The sequence below is a fragment of the Hippopotamus amphibius genome, chromosome 7, assembly GCF_030028045.1.
Source record: "Hippopotamus amphibius kiboko isolate mHipAmp2 chromosome 7, mHipAmp2.hap2, whole genome shotgun sequence".
Lineage (NCBI taxonomy): Eukaryota > Metazoa > Chordata > Mammalia > Artiodactyla > Hippopotamidae > Hippopotamus > Hippopotamus amphibius.
The window spans coordinates 137,925,773-137,950,370 of record NC_080192.1 but is presented as its reverse complement, the minus strand read 5'-3'; the positions used below and the strand labels follow the sequence as shown (position 1 = coordinate 137,950,370).

The following is a 24,598-nucleotide window of genomic DNA, read 5'->3' as shown; positions in this document are numbered from 1 at the left end:
GTGAAATTCTTGAGGGATATAAGGTATTTTTATTCCATTTCCCAAAGAGCAAGGAAAGAAGTGGTTCTATTTCTTGTTGTTACAAGAAGGGAGGACAGACCAAAGGGGCAGATGTGGACTCCATATAAGAGAATAACATAAATGTATCCAATAAATGAACAAGTTGCCTCAGAAAATAGTGTGAGCCTGTCTAAGGAAGAAGGATTATCATTTTCTGAAGACCTCTAACACTGAACAGATAAGACTAGGATAGGAATTGTGACTCCACCACTAACTTGCTTCTGACCTTGAACAAATTATTTAACCTCTAACCTTCAGTTTGCTCATTTCAAACTGAGATGTAATACCTACGCTGCAGGGCTATTGTGATGATTACTGGAAATAAGGTCAAGTGGAGAGCCAGTGGCTGGAACATAATACGTGAACAATAAATGGGAGCTATTACTACTATTATTACATAGCACATACAGTGATTTCTGTAGATGACAGATAATTCCTAAGGTCTTATAATTTATTGTTAGCTTGACATTCATTTAGTATGTGTGTCAGGAACCATTTTCTCCTCCTTTCAGCTCTTACCCAGGCCCATAAGCAGGAAGTCCCCCCAACGGGTCCCAAGAAGGTAAGTCCTGCTCCTCTCTTCACCTTTCACTCCTTGGGAGAAGAGGAGTGAGTGACAGCTGATGACATGGGGGGAAGAAATTGACTATGGGTGCCTAGCCCTCTCCCTTTCCTTCTGAGATCTGCCTGTGAGGAGAGTACACTTTTCTTCTGCTCTTGTCCTCTCAGTGGTAAACATCTGTGAGACAAAGTAGTAAACCACGGACTCTGGTTCCAGAGAAGCATTATCTGTCCAATACATTCATGAGGCTATTGAGCATTTGAAATATGACTAGTCTGCGCTGACAGGTACTGTCACACAATAGATGGCAAAAAGTACACAAAAACAAGAATGGTAAAATATCTCATTCCTATTTTTATACTGACTACATGTTGAAATGATAATATTTAGGACAATTTCACCTATTTTGTGTTACTTTTCTTAATGTGAATACTGGAAAATTTCAAATTCCACAAGTGGTTCACATCACAGTTCTATGAGACAACACTCATCAGAGGCCACCTCTCTGGGTCCCCTGAGTGGGAATCAAGTTGGGAGAAAGCACGCATGCTCTCCAGATCCACCCTTGTGCTTGGCAGGGTTGTCTGAGATCTGGGCAGGGAGCAAGTGTGAGGAAAGCTGACACGGAAAATCAAGCCATGGTCGCCACTCCAACCCTCCCAACAATAAAGTGACCTCTCTTTCCATGTAGCTGATCACTCTGTCTCTTAACTGACTGTAACCTGGGAAGACAGGATGCTATCTATGTATTGCTCTTTCCTCATCAAACCCCAAAGATATGATAGAAATATTTCTACGCCCATGGAAACAGCATAAGCATAAAATCCAGACACAAGCACAAAGCAAAGGTAATGGTGCTCTCCAGGTTCTTAGCAGCACAGGTTTCAAAAACACCTACGCTGATCTCTGCTGAGGGATCTACTGGTTGGCTTCCAGCAGAAACAAACATGGGCATGAGTGGCAAAGCTGCCCAGGGAACAGGTTTCTGAGACAAGTCGGATTCCGTAGCAACAGACAGCAACAGTGGCCACTGGGCCACTTGACTGAGAGGAACACAGAGCTTAAATGGGGAAGTGGAGATTAGGAAGGCAGAGGGACTGCAGCCAGGGGCATAGAAGATAAGTCAGTCTCAGAGAGGAGACAGTCTGGACGGATAGTTTTCCTTCCTCCATGAACACATACCGCAGTTCACCTCTTGAGGGGAGACCCACCCTACCAATTTCTAGACAACTGGTTTGACCTGACGTGCTGGAAAAGCTAAACTCAGTAAGGATCTCCCTGTTGACTCTCCTTTGCTCCCATACCACCAAGCCACTCCCACGCTCTCCAGGACTGTTTATTTGGATTGAACTAAGAACAGGATTCAGGAACCTTGCTTCATTTGGCTGTTTCAGGGCGGGTGACTTGCTTGAGTTTCCTAAATTACATGGTAATGGAGCTGATGCTAGTACTGTTTTAATTTTTTTCTCTTTTTCTTTCAGAGTTTTCAAAACTGAGATGCATGGAAAACTTGGGGTGGGATTAATGTAACTTCAGATTTGCTGAAGAAGCTATACTCCTCAAGTGAAATGAGTATTCTGCTGAAGGAACCTGATATTACATAGACACCTCACTCAGACCTCTCTGGCTAAGACAGAGCAGAAACCATGAAAATCACCTTTGAACTTTACTTTTGTTGAACTTACGAATTTTGGATTTTGATGTAATTGAACTTTAACTAAAGGGCAAGAAGATTTGATTTTAAGGACATCAATTTCTCCCTGGGAATTTAATAATGAGAATTTAAATTTGGGCCATTTTAAAGTTGCTGACCTGTAATACTTGGCATATTTCTACTCTCATTTAAGCTTGTTGCTTAACTTCTGGTGAGTTTTAATCATCAATCTAGTTGGGCAAAATTTGAGATGGGAAATAAAATGAGAGTGAATTTTTAGTCGAGTCCACAGGGAGTCAGAAGTGTGTGCTGCCACTATGATCCCGGGAGGACAGCCCACAAGACTCACGGGTATGAGAGGAGTGGCCGCGGGAAGTGGGAACACCCGGACCAGGTCCTGACAGACCCCAGACCCCTTTCTCCCCTCCCTGGCAAGAGGTTTCATCATTAAACTGAATTAGTTAAGGAAACAAAAAGCCCACTGCCCTCTCCTCATCTTTCCATTGTGAAAACTTTCACTCCAACCAACAGGCAGAAACCATAAGAGGAGCACTTCTGGCACCTCTCTCCCCTGCTTACTCCTCCCTACAAGATGAGGGCAGACTTTAAAGCCACGCGTAATGTGGCTACTCCCTGTCGGCCCTACCAGTCCTCTGGTCCTCTGGTGTGACTCATCCTTGGCGTCCCTCTAGAATTACTGTCTGCAGTAGCTCTAACCAGTCAAGTTTCAAACAAGTGTGACCCTTCATGAAAGACAGACCATTGGGCTGCATGTCCAGGCCACACTCCCCAGTTCCAGCTTTCCCAACAATACTTATTTATTCTTGATATTTATTTTCATCTTTCTGAATTCTGAAAGGGGGTATGAGGGAAGGAGGGATGGAACTATGATTAAGCATCACCCTCACACTCTATTGCATCCAGGCCCCAGAAAAAAATCACCTCTTCTTTGAGCTGAGTTCCTGGCCTGGGAATAAAGCTGAGGACCCAGGCTGAAGGAGGGTCCCTCAGGAGCTGCACCCTCACTCCGAGCCCCTTCTCCTTTCTTGTATGTCTCTCCCAGAGAACTCCCTGCTAAGCTTGAGTAATATTAAAAAATAAATGTTAGATAAAAAAAACTATAAAAGGAAATCTGTAGAAGGAAAAAATATATTGCAGGGTCATAAGTTCAAAGGGTGGTATAATGATATTACCATGCACTCATTCCATTTACATTTTTAAGTTCTTTCTGACACGTCTATATCTGGAAAGCTGATTAGAAACTAAACTCTTGAGGAACTGAGATTTTAAGGCAATCCTTTATGCACTTCACAGACGTATCTTTATTATTATTTGTTTTACAAATATTTAGGAAGTTGAAATGCTCTTTCATGTGGACGTCAAGGATGGATGTGGTTTTGGAAACAATTACCTACGACAGTAGTTCTCAAAGTGTGGGCCACAAACCACAAGAGTCCATGACTCTTTCAAGAGGTCTACAAAGTCAAAATTATTTTGATAATGACACTAAAACATTAGTTACATTTTTTCACTGTGTTGACACTTACATGATGGTGAAAAAACAATGGTGGATAAAACTGCAGGGACTTTGCACAATCAAGGGAGTGGCACCAAACTGTATTAAGAGTCACTGTTCTCCTTCGGCATCTTCACTTGAGGATGTTCTTGATGAAGGAGTAAAAATGGTTAATTTTATTAAATCTCAACCGCTGAGTGCATGTCTAAGTGAAGAACTGGGAGACACACATAAAAACATCTCACCGTGCACTGAATGTAATAAGGAAAACGCAGGTGTGTGACTGAGTCCTGAGTAGCTGGAGTAGCTGCTTTGGCATGCATCACCATTCGTGCTTGAGAGAATAACTAACAGACAAACGACGGCCATTCAGACTTGAATACTTGGCAAACATTTTCTCCAATGTGAACAAAGTGAGCCTGTCACTTCAAGGAAAATAACTCACATTATTTGTTGCCAATGATACAATTTGAGCTTTCAAGCAAAAATCAGAATTTTGGAAAACTTGCACCAACCACTGTGAGCTTGACAACCTCCCAATACTTAAAGAGGCCTGGGACGAGGTGGGCGTTCAGAATAACCCATGGGACTGTGTTGATAATGTATAAAGCACTGTATCAACATTTTGGTCATTTGCATAACTCAGTGAGCCAGTTTTCCAAATGCTTAACGCATTATATTCCGAATCATACATGCGTAAAAAATCCATCCAAAGTGCAATCTAGAACAACAGTTTTAATATAACAGAGCACAGAAAGACCAAGGATAGGGTTTCTGATTCTACACTATAAGCAGTCTTTAAGAATCTATCATTTGTTGGGTTTTATTGTAGCATCAAAAGCACTCCTCCCCTTTTTTAACCTTGTATCTGTGTAAGGCTGAAAACTCATCATTTTCTTCAACCAAAACAACAAAAATTGAATACAGAAACAAACACGAGAACCCAGCTGTGCTCTATTAAACCAGACATGTAACTGTAAAATGATGTCACTCTTTCATTATTTTTTTCTTGGTGAAACACTGTATTTCTATTTTCCATTAAGAGATGCTATCCATGTCAACCTATAAATGGGTCTATTATTGGTAGTTCTAACTGAATTAAACAAATATTTTTAAAATGTCTTGGTTTTAATTTCTAATATGATAAATTTCAATAGATATTACATAAACACAAGTTTTTTAGGATCCTCAATAATTTTTTAAATTAATTATTTATTTATTGGCTGCGTTGGGTCTTCGTTGCTGCACGTGGGCTTTCTCTAGTTGCGGCAAGAAGGGGCGCCTCATTGCCGTGGCTTCTCTAGTTGCTGAGCATGGGCTGTAGGTGCGTGGGCTTCAGTAGTTGCGGCACTCGGGCTCAACAGTTGTGGCTCACGGGCTCTAGAGCGCAGGCTCAATAGTTGCAGTGCACGGGCTGAGCTGCTCTGCAACATGTGGGATCTTCCTGGAGCAGGGCTCGAACCCATGTCCCCTGCATTGGCAGGAGGATTCTTAACCACTGCGCCACCTAGGAAGCCCCTCAATAATTTTTAAGAATAATAAGGCATCCAAAGATCAAAAGATTTTAGAATTGCCCATCTATGATAATTATTTTAACAACCACTTTAAGGAGTATCTACTTTATACTGTGCTAGATACTGGAGCATTTGAGAAAAAGGCACCATCCTTGCCCTCAAGGAACTTCTAATTTCATGGGGAATAGAATTCTCAATTACAATAATTTTACTGTAAAGAAGAGAAACCCTTCATGCTAAGTTCCTCACAGGCATGTCTTTTCCATCGTGACATCTCCAATGGCAACTACCACTGTATATGGCACATAGCAATGCCTAAATACTTAGTGAATCTACATACCATGCATCTGATTTATGCACCAGAAAGTCACATATCATGAGAGCTAGGAATATGCTTTACCTAAACATTGTTACATAGATCTCAGACACCAATTGCTCATTATTGTGAAAAATGCACCCCCATCCTCAGTTAAAAGATCATATTAGCCCTGGAAAGACCCTGAAGTTACAGCTACAATGCAGCCTTTTGATTGAGATTTAAGCTTATGCAATAAATTTTATTTTTGGATCATATCAGTTTTTAAGATAAATTTATTCTTCCAGATTCTTACAGCAAGTAGTCTAGATAACAGAATAAGGGAGAAAATAGTAGCTTAGTTCAAGAATTTGAACAGTCATATGAAAAAGAGATGCCCTTATACTGTTTCCACAGCTTCAGAAGGCAGAACCAAAAAGTGGGAAACATAAGAAAAAGATTCCTCATACGTGTGTGTGTGTGTGTGTGTGTGTGTGTGTGTGTGTAAATAAATATAGAAGCAGAGGTAGTGGCTTAATTACCAACAGAAATAATGCTCAAAGGTCAGAAGTCAGACTAGAGAAGAGACTGTCAAGAATTTTTCTGGTCTAACCCAAAAGAGATACATTCGCATCAGAAACAAATGGTGGGAGCTGAAACACAGGGCGCACGTGGGGTGGGGAGAGGGTGGTAAACACCTACCTAATTCCAGGTTGAGAAGCACTGGGGGAGATACTAGAAGACCTCTTCTACTTTTGTGAGTACCTGGGGTTTTTAAAGAAGGATTTGGGAAAACTTCTGAGTAGCACTTCCTAAGCAGGAGGAGAATTTTCTGCATCCTTATTTTTGGATGTCATTTTACCAGCAATTGAGAGACAGTGATGAGTGTAGAACATGAAGGCTGGGACTACATGCAAGCACCCCCTTATCTAACCACATCATGTCTGAACCAAACAAATAGTGCTCTGACCTGCATTTCAGCTTTGTTGACCATTTTCCTGGATTTCTAACACACTAACTTGTTCTCTGACCCTTCTACAAAAATGTTTCTAATTACTGAATTGGAAAAGCAGTAAGAGAGCAACTCTAACCTGACTCAACTGAAACGCAACAATTCAGAACTGGAGCTAATGCACTTTAAACGTTTGTATTCTTTTCCCTTCTGCATACTCATCACCTCAAATATCATGCAAATTCAATCTCTGCCTACATGACAAAATGCCGCTTTGTGAATATTTTCCCCAAAATGTCTACAAATCCTGCCAGTGCAAACGACTACTATCATGCAGGCAAAGAGCCTTCTAGCCTTCTCTGGCTTACTTCATCACAGAATGGGTACTAAATTCAGGCTTTGGGGATATTCCTCTCTGAGTTCCAGTATCTGAACAATTGCCTACTGTTCTTTTTAGGGCCTCCCTCTAGCAGTAGTTCACCAGTTCTTTCCAAAATTTTGGCTCTGAATTACATATGGGTACACATTTAAAAACTGCACACTATATATGAGTAGTACGTACTTATTTTACATTTTTAACATCATGTACAAGCTGTGGCAACATCTGGTGTTTTGCAAACTTGGCCACATCCAGCCACACTTCCTTTTCCAAATGTGTCCTCTGACATGTGAGGGTTATATTTCAGTATGAATTTTATATTCTCTCTCTCTAGGATAGCATTGTGTGATTTCAAACATGCATTGTATCTAAACTTGATACTTTTCCTCTCTGAATGGAAAATTTAAAGATTGCCAATTAATAAAATGAGAACAAATATAAAGCTAGACTAAAGATATCAAATCAATGTATCTGTCTCACTTTTGTTTAGCTTATTTGACTTAGTAGAAAACCACCTCTTGACACAGTTTACAGTAAAAGAATATCTTGCTGAGAATTACACCATCTGAGCTAAGGGAAAGCAATGCCATAATTGACTGACTCAATCCCTACTGGGTCAGCTCTGCATATTTTCCTCAGGAAAAATGCACATATGTCCACAAACAACTGTGTCATACATTTTCTCGTGGTTGGAGGGCATCTTAAAGACATACGATTACAAAACCAAGGTGATGAGAGTGTGCTATAACTTAAAATCATCTGATTTAAAACATCATAAATACCGGTTAAAATTGAGCAGATCCTACATCCAACTCCTAAGTTTGTTTAACCATGAGTAAGGAATTGCTGTTGGGAAGTCTAGGCTGTCTGTCCACCCCACAGATGTGCTCACAATTAGCACGTGGCCTTGGCTGGTCATGCTGGGCTTTGTCTCTGCCCTCATATAAACTATGAAAAACCTCCCTCAGCCTGGGCCCCTCCACCTTCCTGGCCGGTCAGGTTGTTTGTTACAGGTCCAGCTCTGGAGCCATTTCCTTGGATTTCAACTCCCCTCTTTGTTCGGCCCCTTCCCTCCAATACGTACTTCTGGCAACGCTAGAACTTACTTGGATTCAAACCTCTTCTCATCCTTGGAGATTCACCCAGTGTTTGCTGGACCCTTGTCTTTTCCCAGACATTGCAAGGTTCCTGTCAGGTCTTCCTCATTCAGACTCAGCCCTGCTCTGGAGACACCCCATGACAGGCTGCTCTGCTGGGACTGAAAATGCCTGGGGCTCTCTGGCCCCACTGCTCCCCAACAGTTCTTACAAAGGCTCCATGTCCCTTGACTCCAGCTGCTTGTTCTATGACTTCTTAGAAATAGAACAGTTCAGTGGTTGAGAGCAAACACCCTGGAATAAGCTTCCTTGAGTTCAAACTGTGGCTCCTCTATTACCAAATTAACTTTGTTGAACCTCAGTTTCCTCACCTATTAAAAGCAGGGTAACACTATTACCTATTTCAAAGATTCCTCAGTCACAGCCTCTGCCGGAAGGAGGCAGAAGTTTAACAGGGATTCATGAGGCTAAACCACAGCGCTTATAAGTGGCAGGTTCAAAATTCAAAGCCATATGACTCTAAATCCGTGCTCTTTTCAAATAGATCACACTATATCCCTTTACAATCACCCTTATTTTTGTCCTTAAAAACAACAAAAGTGATTATCTCCTCTTTATAGCACTGGTTATAAAATTTAAAACCAAGTTATTAACTAAATTAATTGAGTTACAATAATAAAGAGATGAATAAGGTTATAACAATAATGAGGTTATCCACAACTATTAACCTAGCAAGTTAGTGAAAACTAGCATTCCCCATAGACGTCTGAACCTCTAGCTGTGCCAGCCTCCAAATGAATGACTGGATTCTTAGCCTCTACACTCAATTCAATTCACGGGATAGGGTCCTGGGCAGACTTGCCAACTTGGGGGAAGAGAAGGAGGCAGCAAAGGCAGGGAAGAGAAAATGAGAGGAAGTTCCAAAGGCAATGCAGTTCAGCAGTTAAGTCCAGTGGCTAGGAGATTTTCTGGGAGAGATGATACTCCATGTCCAAGCAATGAGAAATTCACATTTGTTGAACACTGGTGTCTGGGTGAGAGGGCAAGAAGGGGAGGAGAAGAACCCACGTCGTCTATTTTGTGTGAAAACCTAGATTGTTGAAGGATCGAGAGCAGGAATTAGAGTCCAGTTATAGGGCTCAGACCTGGACATGGAGTGGACACTGGAAAATGCCACACAGACTCCCATGGGCAATTCTACCACCAAGTCACGTGCTACGTGGTATTCACGTGAAACTTTTTTAAGGCCTGGATTTAATTGTCACTAAGTTGTCAGCCTGGCTCTAAATGCAGGTAATGTGGGCTTGGCACTGAAGGTTCTTTCTGCTTGTCAATTGGAAAGAACAGGATGAAGTATTTACTATAAAATGACATATTATGAGAACTATAACATGAACAAAATGTACATGCAAATTAGAACGGTCAAGCCTGATTCAGACTACCTGCACAACCTTGATAGAGGAAAAAATGATCTCCCAATGAAAATACCTCATGCTTAGCAAAAAACGAAACAGCCAAACATGTAAGTATTCTCCATTTCAAGAAAGGAAATAAAAACAAAATCAACAGAATGTAAGAGCAATTTTCATTTCTTCTAAAGCGGCCAATCTACTTTAAACTATCTTTTTGGTTACCTTGGTCACAGCTTTTGGAGAAAAGGTTATTGCATCCACCACAGTGATGAGGTCACCCGGGAGGAGACGATCAAAGTACTTCAGGCAGACGTCATAGGCATGCAGCCACTCCGGGGAGGACGCTGGGGCTTGTTTAATGAGGTGAGGGTCTCCAGTCCAGAACAACTTCTGTAACCAGATGGTGTATAGAGAGCTTGGGGAAAGCATGCGTCCATCCTTTTCGGGGATTTTGGGAACGAGTTTGGAAATGGATAAGATATTCTGACTTGAAAGGACTGGCTCCAATGCCTCTAGAGGATTCATGTTTTCATCTGTCAGCTTTTTGTAATTAAGACCTACCAGGAAGAAAAGGGGAAAAGAGAGAGTAGTTCATTCCCACATAAACACACAGGAGCTTTCAAACACACACACAGCCCCCTCTGCGTGGCTGAATGAAAAGATTCAGTTACAACACACAGCTTCGGTTGTCACTGAGATACCGCAGAAGATCTGAGTTCCAATGCCCACTGCAACCTACCAGTGGTGCAACCTGCACAGGTCACTCAGCTGCTGTGAGCCCCGGCATCCTCATGTGTACCCTGGAGGTGGCAATATTTCCTTGCTCCTCCAGTCCCCCCGTGGCACCCATGTTATCTTCTATCAGCGCTCTCACCACACTACACTGTATTCACTATTATTCATCTAGCACCTCATCAACTGCCTGAAGGCAGGGATTGAAACTTACTCCTTTTCCTCTGTGTTTAGCCCAGGGTCTAATTCAGTTACTCGGCAAACCCTGATAAACTGAAGTAAATTCTCACAACTGTTATGAATAACAGATGAATGCAGATTTGCAACTGCCTTGTAAATTATAACATATCATACAGATTTGAGAGGTATTAAGGTGGTTAATTTCTTAGTTATGAGCATGAAGACACATAGACACCATTCTAAAGATTTCCACAGTTTACCTAAGATTCAAAGGCTTTTATTTTAAGGGTTCCATACATACTTTAAACACACAGGTTCCACTGAAGTGAAATTCTGCCAAATTGCCTATTGGAAAGTGTCTCAGTCTTGTCATTTATATAGATAAAATATAACCAGTGGGAGTGGGGAAAAAACCTTTGGGGAATTAGTCAGAAACTTTGGATTTTAGTACCAGGTCTGCTATAAGTCATTGTGTGACTTCAATTTCTCCAGTATTTAATTCCTTTGACAGTAAGTAAAGGAGTTGGAGAGAGAATAACCAAGTCTATTAGCATCAAAATATGGTGGTTTCATGGTTTGCCAGCCACAATGCAGGAACATGACTGTGTATAGGAAATTAAGCCCTAGGTTGAATTTAAGGACTGAGTTCAAGCAGGAAAATGATTAACTTACCTGAGGCAACCACCTTAAATTTCTTTAGCAGCCGAATGTGGGTTTCCGGTTTCATGGTGTATTTCCCCAAATCCGCACAGCCCCAGCTCTCCAGCAGAGTGAAATAATACAGCAGCCTTTCGTGATCAAGGCCACCAATCGTGGGGTAAATATACTTGACCATGTGCTTGTGAAAGGCTTCAGGATCAGTCTTCAATGTCTCAAAGAGATGAAGGGATTGGGCTCGGCTTTCAATTTCTACTGTGGACAAACTGACAGTAAGAGACAAAGAAAGTAAGTTAAGATTGGTAAGATTTGGTTCCTTTATTAGACAATGTGCTTTTTTTTTTTTTTTTTTTTTTTTTGGAAACCTAGGAGGAATGGCTACTTCTTACAAATCCTTGCTTGCTGTCTAATCAAAGACAGTAAACCACCATCACTCAGGTAATTTATATAAAGGGAAACAAATGTCTTTCAAATGGTACTATATGATTTTCATGTTATCTCATGCGGGTCTACAGTACCCTGGGAAGTAGTTTACATTCCTGCAGCAGAGAGCTGCCCAGTGCTTATTAGCTGGGAAATGCACCCAGATCTGTCACCTTCCACTGTGCATTATTTATTCACGTCATAAGAAAAAGTTTAAACCTGAGCTTCATTACAGAAACGTAAACAAGCTTACTATTTCAGGAATTTGGGAAATAGGGAGGTGAAGAAACAACCCCAACTTTTAGGCATAAATTTTATATCCAAGAGGCATGAACTGATGGTCAGTAGATATAATCTTGATATTATGTTCAAACAGAATTAAAATAGAAGAGATACTTGCACTTTCACTTGAATTATCTGTAGCAACAAATGCCACTTGAATAAAGCACATACCTTAATATTTTCATCTTGACCTAGCTGTCTTAAGAATGTTATTTGTTTAAGTCATTTAAGGTTAAACTGTTGAAAAAAAATTTCAAGGAGTTTCGTGTGGTTGATCAGTTTGTGTTTTCGGGGAGGGCTTAATTTTCATCTCATGCGTCTCCCTGGATAGAACACAATGCCTCCTGCCCAGTGTAATCCCAATGCCCCAGCGGGATGAGTGTCAAGCTTTCTAACCATAAGAGGCCTTCAGGCGGCCTTTGGCACTACTAGAAACTCCCAGCTTCCAGGGTTCCTAGAGCAGCAATGAAAGCATCTGGGAGCACGAAGTGAGACCTCCCACAGGATCAATGTTAGGTTTCATATCATTTAAAAGCAACTCCTTGGCTTCCCTGGTGGCCCAGTGGTTAAGAATCTGCCTGCCAATTCAGGGAACACAGGTTCGAGCCCTGGTCCAGGAAGATCCCACATGCCGCAGAGCAACTAAGCCCTTGCGCTACAACTATTGAGCCTGCACTCTAGAGCCCATGAGCCTCAACTACTGAGCCCACTTGCTGCTACTACTGAAGCCCATGTGCCTACAGCCAGGCAACAAGACGAGCCACCACAATAAGAAGACTGTGAACTGAAATGCAGAGTAGCCCCTGCTCTCCACAACTACAGAAAGCCCATGTGCAGCAACGAAGACCCAACACAGCCAATAAATAAAAATTAATAAATTAATAAAAAATAAATAAAATAAAAGCAACTCCTCTGAAATACGATACATATTTATTGACATCCTCCCTTTTAGAAACTGCCAAGACATCTTTTTGTTTTACACAGATAAAGTTAACACACAATATATTTTAAAATTTGTACCAGGGTTTGATAATACTTAGGATAATAGCAGTAATCTATAAAGTCAAAATATCAAGCAATTCAAAACTGTCCTTTTAACTTTCACTTCAAGAGAAATCCTATTTTTCTATTAAGACACAATTCAAACATTTACAAAAATATCCCTATCTGTTAAAATGTCCAGTCTATAAAAATGTCCCAGAGTATCTGTCTATTCATAACATGCTTTAACTATTTATCACTTTGCCCGTCTCCCCCACTAGACTATGTACCACTTGACGGCAAAGATGACACCACATTTTTAGCTTTGGTTTCTCAGTACCCAGCACCAGCGTGTGGTACAAAGGAAACACTCAACATGTGCCTTATGAATACCAAATAGATGGGAGGATGAACAAAACGTAGGTGTCCTCTAGGGACAAGGCCCTGTGCTCAGCACTGGGGAGGGTGTAAGAGTACAGCACAGAGCTCCCATCCAGCTGCGTGAACATCCAGTTGCATTATAAGTACTTCAGCAACAATGCAGAATAACGCTGTGGGCTGACAAAGGACATGCAATTATATCCAATCAAGAGTAGGAGCGCTAAAACTGTAACTTCACAGGAGGCAGTTCTCAATAATAACAGAAGGCTTACTGACAGAAGTGCTTGAGTTTGGTATTGCAGAAAGGAATAAAGCAGAAATAATATGAACAAAAGAATCAAGACAAGAAAGCACAGGTCTGTACAGGAAAGAGTGAGTATAAATGGACGGCTGGTTCGAAACTCTTCTGGATACTATCACCATTCAAAGTATGCAGGTCACCTCTGAAAGGTGCAGGCAGGCCTCGTTTTATTGCACTTTGCTTTACTGCGCTTCACAGACACTGCGTTTTTTTCTTTTTTCTTTTTTTTACAAATGGAAGGTTGGTGGCACCCCTGCATCAAGCAAGTCCATTGGTGCCATTTTTCCAACAGAGTTTGCTCACTTCATGTCTCTGTGTCACATTTTGCTAATTCACACAATATTTCAAACTTTTTCATTATTATTTTAATTGTCATGGTGATCTGTGATCAGTGACCTTTGATGATCCTATTGTAAATGGGCATTTTCTTAGGAATAAGGTATCTTTTAATTAAGGGCTGCACTTTTTTAAAGACATAATGTTTTCTCACACTTAATAGTCTACAGTATAGTGTAAATGCAACTTTTATATGCCCTGGGAAACAAAAGAATTCATGTCCTAGCTTGATCATGGTACTGGCTTTATTGCAGTGGGTCTGTAACTAAACCTGCGGTATCTCCAAGGTATGCCCGTACTGTACATCCAGTGGTATATGAAAGTCACAGAATTTCTGAAGTTCCTTCAAAATTTGCAAAGTGAAGTCCAAAAACAATGCAGTGAAGCAGTAAATAAGAAACTGTGTCACCCCATGAAGATGATCCATAGTGACAAAGACTTGCAAGCAGAACAACATGCCCGACAGAGGAGGAAAAAAAAAACCTTGCACTTATTACACTGACTACTGTGCCAGGCCAGCTAAATCTCGGTAATTATCAACTTCCAGACGGGCAACTGTCATCAGAGAGGTTAACTGATGCCTAAGACCAAGCACCCGGGTCTGGGCTCTGCACAGCTGGGTCTGATCGCCTTGTCACAAAGCAGCCGCCAATCGATGGCGCACGAGCTCCTGCACTAACGACCATTTCAAAAACAGGACCCTTCCTGTGATGCAGACATTAGTTCTCTCTCCCAGCGGCGGTAACCTAAGAGTCCTCCTGTCACACTCCCTTCCTATCACCTGATAAACAGAGTATCCAAGACAGACTCATCTACAAAATGGACAATGACTAAATCAGAACAATTTTAGTTCATCTGTGTTTGACCTGATTCTGAATATAGTCTCTCTCCGTCAACATTACTTTCCCCTCACCCACCCACCTATTCTTCCGTGCCTACAATTCAGTTTGCCCGACGTGCAATTTTCCCTAAGTATCTTGTCAAGAGAGATACTGGAATACTTTTACTGACACACGATAAATACGAAAACCTCCCTCTTCAGTAAATTACAAGGTACTAAGATCTTTTATAGTTGCCAGTAATTGATAACCCACTTTAATAGCTCCCATAGAAAGAAGCGATTATCTTCCCTTTGGAATAAGAAATGAAATCTCTGCTTAGAAAACAATCCAAAGAACCCACATTCAAGAGAGTAGGGAAAAAAACATGAAACTACTGTGGACTTTTCACTGATCAAATCAATGAATACCCTTAAAAACTGTTTAAATGCTTTTTCTAAAGTTTTAGCCATAAGGCAGTATCTATATCTATATACCTATATATATCTATATAACTCTATATCTATGTGTACATAGATAGAGAGATTAACTTTCAGAGATTAACTACAGGAAGAAAATTAGCATCAGTTGTACTAAAAGCACAAGGAATAAATTATTAGCACTAATCCCATGACTAAGGGAGTCTATAATGGCTTTGAGTTGTCAATCACCTAAAAATGTGATTCAAGAACAGCATGAATTGATAGGACTTATATTCATATAGGGAAACAAATTTATTTAAATGCATTTTACTTTCCTCAATCTGAGACTGAGTGATAATACTGATACAATTCCATGAGCTGACTGAAGGGAAGAGGAAGAAGGCAAGAGGGAGAGGGCTCCTGGGAAAGGCTGGAGAGAGCAAAGGGATGGGGTCCACTGGTCCACACAGTTCAGATGCAGAAACTTCTAAGCATTTCCTCCAAAGACTAATCTTAAAAGTGTGAAGATATATAAATCCACATGAATGACCATGACCATGGGTGAACAGGCCTCCACCACTGATCCCTGCAGAAAGACAACTCTACCCTCTAAATCACAACTACTCCAACCTGAGGGAAACAGTCCAAGATATTTACCACACAAATGCCTCAGAATGAACCTGATGTGGCAGACCTGACCTGGAGTGCTGCCTGACAGCAGAATATGTGATTATGCAGAGGAAACACGGTCAAAATAATCATGGCCTTTCGCAGTTTTTCCAACATTTTAGCCAAGTGTCTTTGGAAACCAAAAAAATGAACTTTAACTTTGCAAGGTCACCAACACAGCTGATGAGAGAATCAACAATGAGCACCTCGGAGTCTATTTTCTGTTACACTAATACTTGGTGAGTTCCTTTGTGCAACATCTTCTATGGACAGAGTGGAAAGAAGGCCATGTGAATAGGCTTCGTCTCCTCCATAAGGACAACCCTGACCCCCTAAGCCTTTTCATTTCTCATGAAATGTCAGTTCCAACTGGTTTATGTAGTCTCATGTTATGAGAGAACTAACAAAAAATATCACCTAACAAAAAATATTTTAAAAGACACCATAACACAGAAACAGCAATAGGCATCATTTACTGAGCACTTAGTATATGTTAAGTACTACGTCATCTTATTTAATTCTCACAAAGCAGGTATCTTATAATGAATATCCACATTGACCTGAAAAATAATTGTTCAAAAATCAGATTTGCAATGTTAGGCTGACAGTGGTCAGGGGATGAGTTCAGTAAATCTGATCTGTTTCCAGAGTTAACAATAACAAGAACTTTTTTTTTCCTTTGAGCATCTACGACATGTCAGGTATTTTGTATAAATCTCTCAAATCTCACAGAAGTTCTGCAAAATGGAATAAGAATACTCATTTCGTAGAAGAGGAAACTTAGGAGTAGAGGGATGAAACAACTTGTCCACCCAGGACACATCAGAAGGAGGTCACAGAGCCACAGTTTAAATCCAGGGCTGCAGGATCCAAAGACTGTGCACTTTCCACAAGATGAAAACAGGCCTCAAATGCATCTTTTTGCTTTATTACATTTTGTGCCAGTGTCAGAAATCTTTTACTATTTGGGGGAAGAGTGGCCTTAAGAATCACAGCATGGACAAAGGGAGTTCAACTCGAGGATGGAAGATGCCTTAGAGGACTGGGACGGGGAGGGTGGGGGGGACTCGAGGGAGGGTGGGGGGGAGTCAAGAGAGGGAGGGAATACGGGGATATGTGTATAAAAACAGATGATTGAACTTGGTGTACCCCCCAAAAAATAATAAATAAATAAATAAAATTTAAAAAAAAAAAAAGAATCACAACATGGAAAGGAAGGTTGCAGATACATGGAAAGAATTGCTTCCATTTTGGTAATGGTAGTAACTAGTTCTTCCATTTTTAGGATTGGAAGAGTTCTTCTTATGTGACAATCTGACTACGAGCAACAGCAAGCCTCAGGCAGAGATTCTGTGTCGCTTCTGTTTCAATGCAGGAAAAGGTAGATGCGCTACAGCTCATTCACCTCCCCGCAGCTCTAGCATGCTAGTGCCCACCTTTATACTTGAGACCAAAAGAATCCTACCAGAGAACGTGAAATTGCCTGTATAAAACAGCACAGCACAGTTAGAGTCCCTTCGCAGGGGTGTGAAAGAGGCAGCACTGAACTAACCAGCAGAGACGGAGAGGTATCGCGATCTCTGCCACCCAAGCAAAATCACTTGGGTAATTAATCCCCTGGGTGATGCAAAAGTAGGTATTAGAGTGAAATGAAAGTGCAGGATGTATGGCCTTCAGGTCTGCTGTTTAAATAAGAAGGAACAGACTGAGTGCTATCAAGGCTGACAGTCAGAGGCACTCTGGCCCCCAGGTGGTCCTTCTTTGCTCAGGAGGTTGCACAGGCTCCGGCCACAAGGGCGTTCCTATCATCACTCCAGGCACATTCCCATCCCAGAACTTGTCCCCTCTGCCTGAAATGCCTTTTCTTCCGTTCTTCAACAGTGAGCTCTTTTTATGTCCAAAGAGAGGCCTTTCCTACCTGCTCCTTGTGCGTTTCCTTTATGGTCCTTACTGTGACTAGCAATTTGTTTTTTAGTTGTTTTTAACTGTGTGTGTGTGTGTGTGTGTGAGAGAGAGAGAGAGAGAGATGGGGGTCTCCCCAGTTAGAATATAAGCTCTATAAGGGTAAGGATGTGTCTGTCTTGCTCAGCGTTTAAACCACTGCTTGGAGCACAAAGACACTAGCAAAGAGGTAATCACATTTAATGTGTAAACAAATGTGTACCATCCTACCAGCTAGGAGCACCCTCTGCCACTTCAAAGTGATCTCAGGTCAAAACTTAAAGACACGTGGCAACAGCAGAATGGGCAAGAACAGTAACAGGAGTAATCGCGACAGTATTAAAGAGCCACCTGGCTATACACTTGCCACAGATTTTCTCTAATCTTTACAACCATACCAGGTGGGGATGATGGTCCCCGTAACTGAGAAAACAGTGACTCAAGAGGATTAAGAGACTTGCTCAAGGCTACACAGTTGGGGTTACGGGCAGCAGAGCTGCATCTCGCAATATGGTCTGACTCTAAAACCCACGCCCTCACACCAGGCCACACGGACACTGGTAGCCAACGCCTTCTCTAAGGTCCACCACCGTGTCTAGAACAGCGCAGAGGTGGAAATGGCTGTGAAGGCTGCAGCGAGTGAGAAATGGGGCCTGAGCTCAGGGAGGGGAACGTGCCCCAGGAGAACCAGCATCTGCCTGCGGGAGCTGGCTCCAGGCACACATGGCCGCACAAAGCCAGCACTGATGTTTAAAACTACCAAGATAAAGAAAGAAAATGAGGAAGAATAAGGGGAAAAGGGAGACCAGGAACTCAAGTTTGGGTGTTTATGACAACTAAATCTCTTTCTTACAGGAGTGAAATTCCAAGAATAAACTACCATTAGGTTAAGTGTCGATCATGTGTCAGGTATTGTAGGTTTGATATTTCACCATGAAGTCATTTAATTTTTATGTTACCTCACTTAGAGTAAAGAAAAATGAGTTTCAGAGAATTGAGTTCTTCTGTGCAGGGACACACAGCTGGAGGGACACAGACAGGATGTGCTCTAGGTTTCCTGACGGGAAAGCTGCCGCTCTACGGCACAAGGCCACCTCACCCAACCTGCGAGCTTGCTTACCTGTACATTCGCTGAGACCAGGAAATACCTCCAAATTCAACCAAGAGGAAGGAGAATGTAAAATTATAGAAAAATCAACTTTGGGGGGAAATTGACTTTTTTAAAGGAATAGTAATACAAAACCCTAAGATAAAGAACATTTTTTTCTCGTAACTATGACTTATTAACGTCTCATTGGCATTGACTTGACAGTAAATATTGCGCAACTTCTATTGTATTAACAAGGTTGCTTTTTCATACTCGTGTGACTGGATTGAACAGTAAGGCAAACAACAGGCTTTTAAGTAAAGAACAGGGAGCACCAAACACCACTTGCTAAATCAATATTAGGTGTTTTGTCACTCACAAGTAATGACATCGGGAGGTAACGACTTCCTGCCTTTGTAATTGCTGTGCGTCTGCACAGTCACACTGCTATCAGGTGTAATGATATGTCGGGAACTGTCTTGCACATTACTAGATTGCCTGATAATTTATAATATATTCACAGACCAATGGAGCATCCTGTTTGTACAGATATGACAACCTTTTATGTAACATTCAATGAAAGGAAAAAGATATTTAATAAAATATCAACACTTTATTTGAACACACTTTTATACCTCAAAAATGGTGACGTCGGTAAAGTATCACAGATAATACTAACACCCATGTAGCAGTTTCATAAATACTTAAAACATAGATGGTAGAATTTCAAAGATATTAATAAAAATTAAAGATGATGAATTATAAGCAGGTCTTCACCATTCACTACTACCCCCGCTTCTATAAACTCTTACTTCCCACAGTTTCCCTAAAGTAAGTTTCCTCCCTCTCAATGGCTCTTTTTGTCCCTTTTGCTAGCAGCTTTTCCTCTACCACTAATTGTGGAAGGTCCTCAAGGTCATAAGTCTTTCTCCTTTTCTCATTACATGGTCATTCCCAAAGCACACCCACAATATAGCTTATTTATCATCTACGTGCATGTGTCTCTCAAATTAGTATCTCCAGCTCCACTTTCTCTACTGAATTCCAGATCTATAGGATGCACTGTCTACTTGACCCTTCCTCTTGGGAATTTCAATATGTATAATTTTTCCATTCCTTTGCCTTTTCCTCACCCTCCCCTACAATACCTTGTGTCCTTAACTAGTGTTTTCTGTTTCAAATGATATCACTGGCCAACAGGCAGACCAAGTAAAAATCCTAGAGATAATTCTTGACCTTTTACTCCCCTTCATAACTAGTTTATCCTTATTAATCAATTTATTTATTACCATTTATTTCACCTTCCAGGTATCTCTGAAACCCATTCTCACCTCTCCTGTACTTTCAAAGCCCTGCTGCAGGCCATGGTCACCTGTCCTGCAGTCAATTACTACCATAGCTCCCGAACTAGTCCATATACGTCTATGCTGGCCTCCCTGAAATCTTTCCTCAACATGGGAGCCACAGTGATCTTATCAAAATGCAAACCTGATCATATTACCTCCCTCTCTTTCAGCAGAATCCTTAAATACCTTCCTATCACTCTTAGCAAAGAGCCCACAGCCCTGGATAGGGCCTGCACAGTCTTGCTGGTTCCTGGGTTCTTAGCAGCCCCATCTCAGCCATGCTCCGCTGACTCTCAGGGCTGCACCATCCGTCTGTCAGGCCCACAGACATCATGTTCCATCCTGTCAAAGGGCTTTTGCACTTAACCGTTTTGCCTCCCTAGAAAGTGCTTCCCATCTCCTCACAGTGTACTTTATTTTGAGTCACTGTTTAGGTCTCAACTCAAGAGTTATTTCTTCAGGAAAGCCTTCCCTAACTATGCCAAATCCCTATTTGGGCTGTCTTACATGGTGCCTGTCACAGTTTTAACTTCACATTTGCTTATGTCGTTATTCAATTATACTCTGTCTCCCACTCTAGACTCTAAGTTCCAGGACAGGTGAAACGTTGGCTTTTGCTCAGTTTTGTAACCCTAGTACCTGTTCCTAGTACACAAGAGATTCTCAATAAATATCTCTGAATAAATGAACGAATATTAAAGTCTCAAACTCAGGACTACTAAATTACTGAAAAACAAAAACTAAGACCATTGTTAGCATATTGGTAGGTCAGAGACATATGAAGAGAGACTGTACAAAGATACTGGGCTACTACAGCTCAAAAGGAAAAGTGAACACTACAACTTCAAGACTCCTCTAAAGTAGACTCTGAAAAGAAAGACATGGAAATAAACTCGCATATGAGTTGTGTGCTCACCCACTGTCAGTGAACAGGAACTCCAAATGGGTCATGAAAACTTCCCAACGGGAGACACTGTAGCGCTGGGCCAGAGAAAGAGCAATGCCGTAGACGTTCTCCTCCAGTGTCCTTCGTGAATGTCCAACAGCCACAGGGAAGGGAGAGGAGAGAAACACATGACCTTAATCAGCAAAGGAAACATTCATTAGGACTGCTCTCCAGCTGAGAGGGGTGCAGCCAGTGCAGTCCTTAATAAGACATTTCCCAGTAACGCTGGAAAAGTACACGCAAGGAATTTTAATGCTCTTTTCTCTCTGTGGTGCAATGCAACTGACCGAGGAATTGTCTAGATCTGTGGACCTCAACCGAGGGTGATTCTGTCCCCCAGGGGACATGTGACAATGTCTGGAGACATTTTTGATTGTCACAGAGGCTGAAGGAAAGGAGAGAGCTGCTGGCATCTAGCAAGTAGAGGTCAGGGAGGCAGCTGACCATCCCACACGCACAGAACAGCCCTCCCACAACAAAGAAGGACTCAGTCCAAAATGTACTGAGATCAAAAATGTCTGATCTGGATACCAGAACCTACAGTCAAAAAAGCAGTGGAAAGGAAATGGATCTCTACCCTACAGGCAGATATTTGAGAAAGCACAGTTAGTCACTCAACAAATTTTTGTTTTCTACACTGGGCTAGCTATTGTGCTAGCTGCTTAGAACATAAAAACAAACCAGAGGACTTCCGTGGTGGCGCTGTGGTTGAGAATCCGCCTGCCAATGCAGGGGACACGGGTTCGATCCCTGGGCCAGGAAGATCCCACATGCCACAGAGCAACTAAGCCTGTGTGCCACAACTACTGAGTCTATGCTCTAGAGCCTGGGAGCCACAATTATTGAGCCCGTGTGCCGCAACTACTGAAGCCCACACACGTAGAGTCCGTGCTCCACAAGAGAAGCCATCGCAATGAGAAGCGCCTGCGCACTGCAACAAAGAGCAACCCACGTTCTCTGCAACTAGAGAAAGCCTGTGCAGTAACAGACTCAACACAGCCAATAAATAAATAAATAAATAAATAAATTTTATTAAAAATAAACAAACTTCCAAAAAAAAAAAAACCACACACATAAACCAGATATTTCTTGAGGAACTCACTGCCTAAAGGAGGATGTGAAATAGGAATCAAACAAAATCGGAGGAGTGCTAAAAGGAAAGACTAAAAATACTGTGAGGACAGAGATGAGAGAATGACCAATCAGAGCTGAAGATCGAACAGTAAACAAGGATTAAATAATCAGAGATGGTAAAGAGGGAGAAGAGACAGATGGGCTTCTGACAGAGGAAGCATCAAAGGGGGTGGTTCCTCAGGACCTATACCTGCAAAGGACCTGCACCTTATCCTACAGGCAATGGAGAGTCAGTGGAAAGTTTAAACCAGGGAACGGTGTCATCAGACTTGAGGATCTCTAGGTACGTAAGGAATTCAGGTCCAGAGCGCACACTTAAAGGCCACGTTGGTTAAGTCTACTGCAAGACCCCCATTTCCCAGAAGCAGAGGAAATATAAGGATGGAGTTCTTGGTTGGCAGAATGGTTGACAAACCACAGAAACAGGAATGAAATACCTGTTATCATTAAGGAATACTGCTAAGATGATACTTACCCTAGCTAAGGAAACCAGGACACTTCTATGTCTGATCAGCCTGGAGCTGGCAAATGTTTTTTGCACAGAGTCAGACAGTAAATCTTTTAGGCTCTACCACCATACAGTCTCTGTAGCATATTCCTCTTTCTATTGTTTTTTATTCTTGTTTCTCCACAAACCTTTAAAAATGTAAAAACCATTCTATGCTCATAGACTATAAAAAAGAGGCTACGGGCTGGGTGAAGTCTGTCAACGCCTGGGTTGTTAGGTAACTGTGAATGAAAAATTTTTTCTTAAAGTATTTATTGAGTACCAATATCCACGTGATAGATGAGAATTCCTGGAAAACAAGGACCGTTAGCAGCTCGCCCTTCCTATGATGGAAGTCTGGCACAGTGCCTGACACCAGGTACATGCTCACTAAGTATTCCCATCTTTATTATCTGATAAAAGAGGGAAGTAACTAAACTATACTCTGTTCTCCTTGAAGTTACCCTAACCACTGAGAATGTAATAACTAAGATATTCAGACAACAAAGGACAACTATAATACGCTCACAGAAAACAACTGCCATTAAAATGGACATACAATTAGGAAGAAAATAAAGAATGGTCACATTTGAAGGTGGAGTTGCAAAACAGAAGGAAGAGGGTCCTTCAAGGATTCTTGTATGTGAGATGCTAAAATGCCATCTCCAAATCAGAACTGCTAACTCAGAAAACCCATAGACACTTTGAGACATTTTAAACAAGCCGTCTAAAGACTGCTGTATATTTTTCTAAGCAACAGATTGTGGAGAAGATTCTATTACATATTTATCAAAAGCATATATTTGTCCTCTAGGACATACTTCAAATAGCATATGCAAGCTGGATAGTTAAAAAAAAAGAAAAGAAAGAAAAGAGAAGACAAAGCCCTAGCAAAATGTAATTGATGATGTAAGGCATGCCTTATCTTGTCAACTTTGATTCTGCATAGTAACCTCTCTCCTAAGAAACCATGAGCATGGCACTAAGGATTACCAAATGCCCAAAGAAAAAGCTCAGTGGCCTTGGAAATACGAGGCCCAGGCTCAATTCCTGGCTGTGTGACCTTGAACAACACTTTAAAGCCCTGTGGTTCTCAGATTCCTCTTCTAAAAGTAAGGAGGCTGGATTAAATGATCTCTTTGGTCACTTTAAAATTGGACATTAAATGACCCTATGAAATTATGAACCTCCAGGAGAACAGAGGGGAAAAGGAAAAAAAGCATTCTGTATTCCTCTCCTTAACTGAAATCTGCTATAGGTTGTTCCTACTATCTTTCTTTGATCTCTCTGTTCCCAGCCTCACTCTAAAGAGAATTTGGGGTGTCTTCCAGCAGGAAAGAAGCCCAGGCTAAAATAAAACTATTACAGTGTACCAAGGATTACTTTGCCACTTTCTTTAAGATTTAAGAATAAAGATGAAAAATAGCATATACCACTACCATAACAAAGACTATCTTTGTTAGTTTAAAGTAACATCAGGAGAGAGAAATAATCGTTAAATACAGGCACAATTGAACCTAGTTTCAAAGACTGGAAGCCTAGACTGGATTGCATACCCATGCTTCCTTGAGAATTCAATCAAGCAGTGTGGGGAGGGCACATGGTATTGAAGATATGATGCCTTTGGTAGGTGGCAGATGAAGGTTAAAGTCAGAGTTGTGATCCTTACCACCTATATAAACTTGGGCCAGTTACTCAATAAGCCTCATGTTCTTCAGCTATAACATGGGGATAACAACATTTTATGTCATAGGGTTATCTTTAAGGATTAAAAGGCGTTTATAGAATAAAGTTTACAGAGCACCTAACACAGATCCTGGCCCAGGACAAGCGCTCCACAAATTGGGGTAATGATAACAAAACACACCTCTAACTTAATAACCACTGTGGCTGAACACACTTTAAAAAAATTTTTTTTTCACTTTCCCACCACCTGACATGTAATTCTCATTTGATGTGAACTCATTTGCTCTAAAACAAAAAATGAAGACCAGTATTAAAACCAAGGGGAATTCCATACCTAGAAAGGGACCT

At 41.3% G+C, this 24,598-nt stretch overlaps 1 protein-coding gene across 2 annotated transcripts in view; it reads right to left on the bottom strand.

Annotated features, from left to right (window-relative positions):
* NBAS (NBAS subunit of NRZ tethering complex) overlaps nt 1-24,598 on the bottom strand; it is a 320,076-nt gene that overhangs the window by 79,223 nt on the left and 216,255 nt on the right. For both annotated transcript variants that reach the window (XR_009054733.1, XM_057742162.1), the window contains exons 42-44: nt 20,914-21,024; nt 11,026-11,276; nt 9,664-9,998 (exon numbers count right to left, since the gene is read on the bottom strand). Coding sequence is in view for 1 of the 2 variants with exons in the window: in XM_057742162.1 (XP_057598145.1) it covers nt 9,664-9,998; nt 11,026-11,276; nt 20,914-21,024 (697 nt within the window). In the remaining variant the exon portion in view is untranslated. The remainder of the gene's footprint in view (nt 1-9,663; nt 9,999-11,025; nt 11,277-20,913; nt 21,025-24,598) is intronic.